Source organism: Aristolochia californica, unplaced genomic scaffold (assembly GCF_029961685.1).
Source record: "Aristolochia californica isolate CCGP_79_NKW_82.1479 unplaced genomic scaffold, dmAriCali1.0.hap1 SCAF_16, whole genome shotgun sequence".
Classification (NCBI taxonomy): Eukaryota; Viridiplantae; Streptophyta; class Magnoliopsida; order Piperales; family Aristolochiaceae; genus Aristolochia; species Aristolochia californica.
Genome location: NW_027181837.1, coordinates 20,142,669 through 20,152,613, shown reverse-complemented (window position 1 = coordinate 20,152,613; position 9,945 = coordinate 20,142,669). Strand labels below are relative to the sequence as shown.

The 9,945-nt window shown below is 36.2% G+C and overlaps 1 protein-coding gene across 2 annotated transcripts; it reads right to left on the bottom strand.

Annotated features, from left to right (window-relative positions):
• Positions 1–931: 931 nt before the first annotated feature.
• On the bottom strand, positions 932–7,947 carry LOC137953016 (WD-40 repeat-containing protein MSI1-like). Of its 2 annotated transcripts, XR_011112338.1 has the most exons (7): positions 7,521–7,947; positions 5,523–5,849; positions 4,635–4,787; positions 2,240–2,364; positions 2,002–2,097; positions 1,163–1,524; positions 932–1,053 (listed from the first exon to the last, which is right to left on the bottom strand). XR_011112338.1 is itself a non-coding variant. In XM_068800192.1 (6 exons), the coding sequence occupies exons 1-6, from the start codon at positions 7,863–7,865 to the stop codon at positions 1,299–1,301; spliced, it is 1,272 nt and encodes a 423-aa protein (XP_068656293.1). In that variant the 5' UTR covers positions 7,866–7,947; the 3' UTR covers positions 932–1,298. The 2 variants fall into 2 exon arrangements, 1 of the variants encoding a protein (XP_068656293.1); XM_068800192.1 differs by having other exon boundaries at positions 932–1,524.
• Between the last annotated feature and the right edge of the window lie 1,998 nt (positions 7,948–9,945).

Below are 9,945 nucleotides of genomic sequence, written 5' to 3'. Positions count from 1 at the left end.
GGGTCTAGCGGCTCTGGTGAGGAGTTGTCATCGGGGCTGACAGTTGAGGCTAAAGCAGTGGCTACCGAGACAACATGGGGGTAAAGGAGTCTACGACGAAGGTGGCCGGCAAACAGCTGTCAACCACGACAGAGGTAGACATAGCAGCAAACCAGAGGAGCTCGACAGTGATAAGGATCGGTGACGACAAATGAAGAAAGGAAGAAATCGAACTTGAAGAGTCGAAGACAACTCCCACCTCTCGGGCCCTCGTTAAGTTAATGAGTCAGCTCGTGAGTTTTCGATTCGAACTGAGCCAAACTCAAACTACTCACAAACCGCTCAATTTGATGTCACCCCTAATCTCAACCGTCCAATCAATGACTATCTGAACTGTCCAATCATGATCAAATGAGATAATCATTTCACATGTTTCGCACCAAATAATTTTTCGTATTGGATCAACCATATATAACAATTATAACTTATCTTTATTCAATTGGGTACATAAAGAGTTCAAATGTGTCAGTAAAAACACTCACAATGGGACTAATCCCTTTTAATTACATTAAAAAATGAATGAAACCCATTAAACAAGATAACTTTTTCCCCTCCCTGCTCTAAAACTGGCAAGTGAAGATTCACAAGCAAGTTTGGTTTCTTTGCAGAGATATAATCCGTGCAGCAATTCCAGCCAAGAGAAGGGTGTGGAGGTTGTACCAGGAGATTCCGCCAGAGGTGAAACCCGGTCGGTTTCAGACCCGTCTGACGCCTATAATTTTACTCCGAGGCGTCAGGGATGACTTCAGACCAGATCTTGCCAGAAGTTCTCAAGCCTGGCATAGATTGCTCAATCACTTGAGGGTAGATCTGCTCAGGAACTGGTACGAGTTTTCGCAATTGTGTTGGTACCGGATCCTATGTATCCATAAATCAGCGAATACAGTTCATATTACCTTATGGGCGTCGGTTAAAGTCGAAGATCAAATCTAGAATGTGTTACAATACTATTTAACATTCATTACATTTCAGAATTTTGGGCAGTCAGATACATGTGTGATGTAATGCCCATCCCTGCAGAAAGCAATGAAAACAAGCAGAAAGCAATGAAAACAAGCTGAAACCAACGTCTTCTCAACTATGTATCCTTAAAAGAAGAGGAAAACATACTTAGTCACCGCACCTGGGAGCAAAGTTCCTTCTTCAGAGTCGCACAAAGAGCATGAAACTGAATGAAATAGTGATGGGATGCAATCTGTAGCCTTTGATGTTCTCCTTTGTTCTCTTGGAGCCTTGAAAGAAACCCATTAAATCCAAACTTATGGAGCTTTAGAATCATCTCCAGGTACATCATCATCATCGTGATAGATGTTCTCGGCCATCTGCCAGATTTGTAAAATGTTATCTTCTGCTACACTGGCAATAACCCAATCCTCACAAGGGTTCCAGGAGAAATCAGAGATTTTGCTTGTGTGACCGCCATGAATGAAAAGCAACTCAGGTGGGCCATCCTCAGCATCTTCTGGGGTTTGTTCTTGATCAATTCTGCAAGAAAATTCATCAATATTTAGTCAAGTAATACAGTAATTTCAGTTTCAACTGCAATACTTAAATCTTCCAAAATTCCAGGGTGTGAAAGACCTGGATGCAACAATACCCTCTTCCTCTGAGAGGCCAAAAGTCATGACTCAAGTCAAAGCTCTATAACTATGGGACACATCCAGAGCACTGCTCAATAACAATACCAGACCACTGAAGTCATTGGGAGACAATGACAAACTTTAACAACAACTACTAACAAAAACTGGTTGTTTGTGGAAGTGACATAAAACAATAAAACCATTTTTATTATGTCAGAGGAAAGCATGTGCCCTCAAAACTGAAATTGGGTAATCACTGCACCAGAACATTTCTTGTAGATGGAAATGACAAACTTCATTCCACCACCATTACAGCCAAATATCCTTCCCCCATGACAGCCTTGAAATGAAAAGTGCAATAAATAGTTGTACAAAAAAATACCTGCTCAGGTCCCACACCATAAGTCTTCGGCCAAGACAGCAGGAAGCTAGTATAGTCTCATTCTTGGGACTCCATCCTATTTGGAAAACCTCCTCCCTAGCATTACACAACAAAGAAGAGGTTTTAGTGCTATAATGCCAAGAAAACAAGATCTATACCAAAAATTGAAATTTCATGGATATAGCAGATAAACTTTGCATATCAGGAGCAGCAAATAGTGAATGATGACAAAACTTACTTGTGACACTCAAAGGTGTGGAGTACGGTAGTTATCTTGCGAAGGTCAAACAGCTTAACAGTTTTATCTGTTGAACCAGTGGCCACAACCCATTCGTTGAAAGGATTGAAAGCTAAGCAGTTAACCTGACAACAAAAGCAATGGACAGGAAGACACAACCTCAGAAACAAAACATGACTACATTCTTCCACAACTTAGCAAGATGAATGTAAATCAATATGGTATAAAACACCCTGTTAACAAGGAGAGGGGGGGTGAGAAAAAAAAAATGGAAATAAATGAACTTGAAACAACCAATAAATATTGTCACTATATTTTCCTTTTTCTCATTTCCAGTCTAAACAAACACAGCTTCGCTATGACTATTCAGCAGGAAATTTTCACATGAAAACCCTAGACTGATGGATTTAGAAATATAACGAAGAAAAAGAGAAAAATAGAAATTAGATGAAATCTTAATAGAGAAATTAATCAAAACATAGCTAATGATGAAAAAAATAAGAATGCAAACTTTTATTTCTTCCTCTGCTTAAATCTTCAAAAAGGGCAAAAAATCAAACCTAAAATGCACAGTACATCAGATTAGCAAAAAAAGTAAATGAGACAATGAATATAAAAGAAAACTTGGACGAAAAGGAGAAGAGAATATATACTACAGAATTTTGTGTTCCTGATCTTATTCATATACCCAGACAATGGGCAGTGATTGAGAGGAAATGACTCATAGGAACTAGTGTCTAGAAGAAACAGCTGTCAGTTGCAGGTTTTTGCCAGAGAAAACAAAGGGGGAAACAAAATGATTAAGATTTGGCTAGATCAGGTGCTTTTATTTAATGTTTGCATATCTACGCTTTTATCTTTGTGGTATTCACAAAATACAGTCAATTAATCTATTCTATCTAAACCAAGAGTGTTTCCTCTTATCTTTGTTTCCTTCTCTTATCTGCTTCTTTCTTCCTTACTGATTCCTGACATCAATAATTATCTTTTTACTTTTTTTCCTTCATACATCTTCATTTCAAAAGGTTCAGAGCAGGTATAGCACTTATTCCCCTGCATCAAATTTCATCGGCTTCCTTTTCCACTTTTCTTCATGCCCCTACTGTGGATTAAAGGGTGATATCTATTTTGAGCTATGCTCAGGGGTCCTACAGTGTAAAGACCTATGCTTCTTCCTTTTTCTTTCCTTTCATACTGCCCACGGTGGTCCAGATGATCGTGACAAAGCGGTCCGTCAATTAATGAAGAGATTGTGCTGCTGCCACTGTTTTATGCCTTCTCAAGTATCATTTAAGGAAGGTCTTGGACTCAACATTTAACACAAAGGAAGCATAAAATGAAGTCCAACGCTGCAGTCGCCAGTACTTATTACATGCATAATGGGACAGAAATAGTCGCTAAAGTAGGACTTAGAACAACACTTACATTTGAATGAAGGCTTTCAGGCCTAACAACATGCTTCACAATCTTCTAATTTTCTTGTGCACAAATTGATTCTACAACAACTCAAATAGAGTCTATTAAGTAGGATATCTAAGAATATTAAGTTACAGCTTGAAGAACTGCTAATTCCCCATCCTCAAAGTAGTCCTTTTTTATGCATGTTTGATTGGGTGATAGTGATGAAGAATTGATAACACTCTAAGAAGCAAGATGCAAGTAAGGAACAAGAAAAATAAAAAAATGAAGTATCAAGTATTAATGGAATTAAACAAAAGGGTTCGCCAATAAAAGAGCCAACGCCACCATAAATGTTAAAGCTTCCATAAAAGCCAGACTAAGAAATTTACACCATTTATGAAATATTCTGTTTGGATAAGTGTGACAGCTACGTAGTTATGAACTTGTTACCAGTCCACATAACAGAATTGAGCTATATAAATAAAAAATAGTTTTGGTGGAGAACCATTGTATAGTTATGGTTATTCTGTATAAGCCCACTTGCTTTACCCTATGAGCCTAGGTGAGAGTCACATTACACCAGAATAGAATGGGGAAGAAGTATCCTAGCTGTAATCTTCAACACTTAAGTTTTTTAGCCCATCATTCACCATTTAGATTTAAAAAAACGTGTTTTGGTTAGATGAATAATCCATAGTTAAATAAAATAATTGAATATATTATCTGGCCCAATGCAAAATGATTTAGAAATATACATTTATGCATCACATATAAGTATCAACATGATGATGTTTGTATCGGAACAGAGATATGCGCTTTCGTGATAGATCCTTTTCAATTAAAGTATGTCAGAAGGAAATTTTGAACGACTTCCAAGACATAGCCTCATATTCAAATCAAATGAAACTGCATAAAAAAATATGAAAAGCATACATGATTAAATGAGCGCTAGACAAACTAAGTTACGAGGTAAAACAAAAAATTTGGAACTTACCTCACCTTGATGGGCGATAACAGTTTGGACAGGTTTGTTGGCCGGAGAGGAACGAAGGTCCCATATAAGTAGGTAGTGATCATCCCCAACAGAGCCAAACAGATACTCATGCCTTAAATGCCATGCAACATCCTCCACAACACCTTCATGAACCTAAACTTTACAAAGTGTTAAAACATTTTAAATACTTAAAAATTAAATCTACTGCCATGCCTAGCCAAGAGCAGACAGATGCTGCACAGATTTACACTAGGAGGGGGAAGATATTGACAAAACTATAAGCAAGAATTTCATTGTGCATTCCTTTACATAGCTGTGAATGCTGTACTTGATAAAAGACAGATAAATAAGACCCAACCAAGAGTCTAATTGTTTGCCACAAGCATGACATCCATGACAAACATAAGCAGACAACTCAGACCCACTGCTTGAAGAGTCTGATTAAGCAGAGGCATATAGCGACAACTTTACGAGATGGACAACTTTAGTCACTAGATTAATGGTTGCAAAGCATTTATCTCTTTCACCTGCAGCCCAGCTCAGCAGTTTTTGGACCATGTCCATACATCTGCACCAAATGCTGAACCCTATCACGAACGGTGAACCAACGGTGCATATCACATGTAAAAACAAAGCAGCTCATGTGTTGCCTCGTGGGATCAGTTTAATTTAGTATCAGATACTTTAACAACATTGCATCAAGAAAAGGCTACTGTATCAAGATACAGTCGTTCTGATTGATTCCACAATTTCCTCGTAGTGACCAAGATACAAACTAACAACACTTATAGGAAGAGAGCAGTTAATAATTTTCTCTGACCATAGTAAAGTTGACAACAATCATAAAAGCCCTTTTTTTTCTGAAAAAATATCTAAAAATGCCGATACCTTAAAAATCTGTTGCGCCTCAAGAGTCTTGTTTTTAGGAGTAGCATTAATGTCCCATAAGCATATCTGAGCATCATCAGACCCACTCAGCAGATGGCCCTGCTTGAAAAGACTCCAAGATAAGCCATAACCTTCAGTGTTATGGCCCCTTAACCTCAAGTCAGGACTGCATGCGCCATCTAGAGGAGGCTTAGATGGATGTTTGCTATAATCAAAGACATACACCTCTGCACCAACAGTCTTTGTAGCAATGATAAATGGATTTTGTGGCATATAGCGAGCTCGGTTAACTTCTCCATCATGATTTATTTGTTGAATTATTTGCACCTGCAAGAAAATTGTAACACAATCATATCATGGCCTCTACATATGAAAACTTCATCATATGATGATAGACCAACAAGAACCTAAGAAATAAATATCAGAAAATGCAAATGCACAAAAAACAGTACAAACTAAATTGCAGTAGGCAGTCAATGCCTATGACTCCAGTATGCGATCTCAATTATTAAAAAAAAAACTTCAAATAGAAAGACAGAATCAATGCATACATACATACATACATACATACATACATACATATTATATATAGATAGATAGATACTAGTAATCCTTCACGACATTTTCAGATGACAGGCTTCAGGAATTCCAGAATTCCCATGAAACCCAAAGTGATATTTTACAATAACATCTTGAATAGATCATGACCTGCTAATGCAAATCACCAGATTAAAAGGTATACGCCATATTACAGTTGTACAAAACTTTTCCTTCTTCCCTGTCGTATGCTGTCCATCGGAAGAAAAGGTCCAATCAAGAGAAGTTAATGAACACTAGCAAATATAAATCTGATCCAAAATCCAGCAGCCTCACAACTTCAAAAGAAATAAGAGGTCAAAATTAGATAGCTAATGGAAAAATCCCTCAAAACATTCCTGACTATGCAGATAAGGAAATTTCTTGCTTGAAATGGCACTGAAAATGAAAATTCATGTCATGTTAAGGTGTTTCAAAAATGAGTTTATTCCCTTCAATTGATAAACTGAAATAAAAACTTGAACTATGTGTCTTCTTTCTTGTGAGCTCAGTAGATTGGTTAAATCTTCAGGTAAAATATTAAGAAATCAAACACCATAGAGCTACTTGTTTAGTACACTCGCTACCAATTTTGGTATATAACAGTCATAGATATGCTGAGTATTACATGAAAAGGAGAGTGACTAGTAAATGCTTTCTGATACATTTGAGTAACTATGCCACCAAACCAAAAAATAAAATTTATTAACAAAATTCACAATACCAACACAAAAATCATGTAAAACTTTAGTTAAATGCTCCGTTACTTCAAACATACCTATGCTACCGAACCAAAAAAATAAAATTTATAAACAATATTTGCTACATTATAGAAGTCGAGTAAAGCTTTAGCTCAGTTATCAGTAATAGACTTCTATCTGTATGTCTTTGTTATGAACTTCCACGCCTTAAAAAAGTAAAACAACATAACAAAAATATACAAAATAAATAAAGAACTAAAAGTTTTTATATAGAGAACCATGCAAGAACGTACTTATAGCTTATTAGCAATCGACTGTTCCGGCTCATAAAACGAACAGGGGGAGAAAAGTGAGAAAAAATAAGATGATGATGATAAAGGAGAAAAAAGACGACTGTTCGTCCCAATCTAACAAATGAAACGAGAGCCTTCAACTATTCCGGCTTATGAAACGAACAGGGGGAGAAAAGTGAGAGAAATAGGATGATGATGATGATACAGGAGAACAAAGACGACTGTTCGTTCCAATCTAACAAATGAAACGAGAGGGAAAATAGAAAGAAATAGGAATCAAAATCCACCACAAAAGAATGAAACTTTCTCATATAACACAGGCTACAAATGGAAAAGAAAACAGCAACATCCATAAAAGATAAAAATAATGAAAAATCTCATGCGACCACTAGACGCCCAAAAAATAAGATAAATAGACAAAGGTATACCTTCCCATTTGCACATCCAAACCCTCCAATCTCCCCCCTTTCATCATCATACTGCCTTCCATCACTCTCCGCGTCTTCCAGAGGCAGCTGCACTTGTGCAAGCATCAAATAATTGGGCTCGTTCTCTGAGGTGTGAGTCCCCAGAATCATCTTCTGCACGGAGTAATCTTTACCCGGCGGCTCCTCCCTGTCCGGCAGCCACTGCACAGTGAGAGAAGGCCACTCAAGTGCATGAGTGATGACGAGGTCGTACAAAAAAGGGGTGTTTTTCTTCCATATCTTGTACTCTTCGTTGATGAGGCGCTCCTCGATTTCGCCTCGGAATTCTTCCTCGTCTTTGGCCATGGCTTCTCCCTTCGGCGCTGCGAGGTTCGAATTTTGGAGGGAGATAGAAGAAGGGGTTTCAGGGAATCTGGCTTTCCCCGCCTTTTTTAAGGCCCCGGCAGAGGAGAGAGGGGAACTGTGCGTCAAGTCCTGAAGTGAAGACTTGCCTTCCTGATCTTGTAAACCGGACCACGTCCTGGTCTGCCTTGGCTCGGTTTGGCTTACGCACAATCAGTAATGAAAATTGAAAAACCCAGAGAGTGATCGGTGTAATCACTATAAACAGAAATTTTAAATACATTATAAAAATCATAAAAAATAGCGAAAATCAAACAAATTCCAGAAATTTTCAGAAAAAAAAAACGTTTAATCTATCCAAAGTGCAATCGATGGAATCACAAACTTATTTGTTAGACCGGATCCATTTTTTTTACCTACAACTTTTTAAACTCTCTTTCTCATCAAAAGAGGAAAACTTAGAACTGATAAATAGTTACAATTGTCCTATTATCACTACATCTAAGTCAACTACTAATAGTCGGTCAACTAAAACATTACCAATAACAAGATCAAACTCAAAAAATAAAATAAAAAATCGACCTGGATTCAACAGATATTGTCTAGGTCTAAAGAGGAAAACTTAGAATTGATAGACAGTTATAATTGTCCTATTATCACTACATCTAAGGAAACTACTAATAGTCGGTCAACTTAAAAAAAAAAAAAGTTACCAATAACAAGATCAAACTCAAAAAAAAAAAAAACCAACCTAGATTCAATAGCTATTATCTAGGTCTAAAGAGGAAAACTTAGAACTGATAGACAGTTACAATTGTCCTATTATCACTACATCTAAGGAAACTACTAATAGTCGGTCAACTTAAAAAAAAAACGTTACCAATAACAAGATCAAACTCAAAAAAAAAAAAAAATCGACCTGGATTCAACAGCTATTGTCTAGGTCTAAAGAGGAAAACTTAGAATTGATAGACAGTTATAATTGTCCTAATATCACTACATCTAAGGAAACTACTAATAGTCGGTCAACTTAAAAAAAAAAAAAACATTACCAATAACAAGATCAAACTCAAAAAAAAAAAAAAAACGACCTGATTCAACAGCTATTGTGGTTCTTCTTAGAGAGATAAGATATAAACTTCATCAACTTTAAACAAATGAAACAAATAGTTCTTGTGCTTAGAAGAGTAATCAACTAAGTGTCTTCAATCCCTTCTCCAAGTGATTAGGCACAAGAGTTTTAGCTTTTTCTTCGTGAATGTTTCCTTTTGTCACTAAGTGGAAGCTTGGCTGAGAACATGACAAATGTCATTTCATCACAATTTCTTTTAAAAAAATAAGCTACTCAAGCCCTAACATGACCTATGTAACAAATCTTTAAGACTTTGTAGTTAGATGGTAGTTTATAATTTTTTTTATTTTATTGCATAAAAAATATTTTTATTCATATTAATTATATGTGTGCTTCAATTCATACTAAATGCTTCCATTAAACATGGAAATCAAGCTCCATTAAATAGTGAATGATCTCATCAATTGACAAATATATCTCTCATTAGGGATTTATTTTTCTCACATTCTTATTGTAAGAATTTGATTCAAGTTTTTTCAGCTCTATCGCAATTGTGTCATGAAATCGACTTCTCTAAGATTTATAAAATATCATCATAATTTTTATGTTATTATGTAGCTATTCCAACAACTTTGTGACAATGAGGATGGTAAAAAAAATGCCATGAAAAATTCAAAGGAATTAGAAATTAACTTTGAAAAAATTATGAGATATCAAAGTTTATACTATGTTTATACTGTGTTATCCCTCAAGTTTATTAATACTAGAAATTAGATCTTAATATAAGCAAACTCTCAAGTGGAACCATTAGCGATTACCCAAGTTTCTATCGTCAACATTTCACTTTTTGTTAGTTAACTATCGTCATCTAATTTTTTTAGTATTACAATGGGTTTATATCCGATTACCCCCGAGCTTAAGGAAACTCAAACTCGAGAGCCCCATTTAACAAAAAAAAAAAAAAAAAAAGGCCACTCAAGTTGTCTTGGTCCCTTGGATCTCATAATAGTG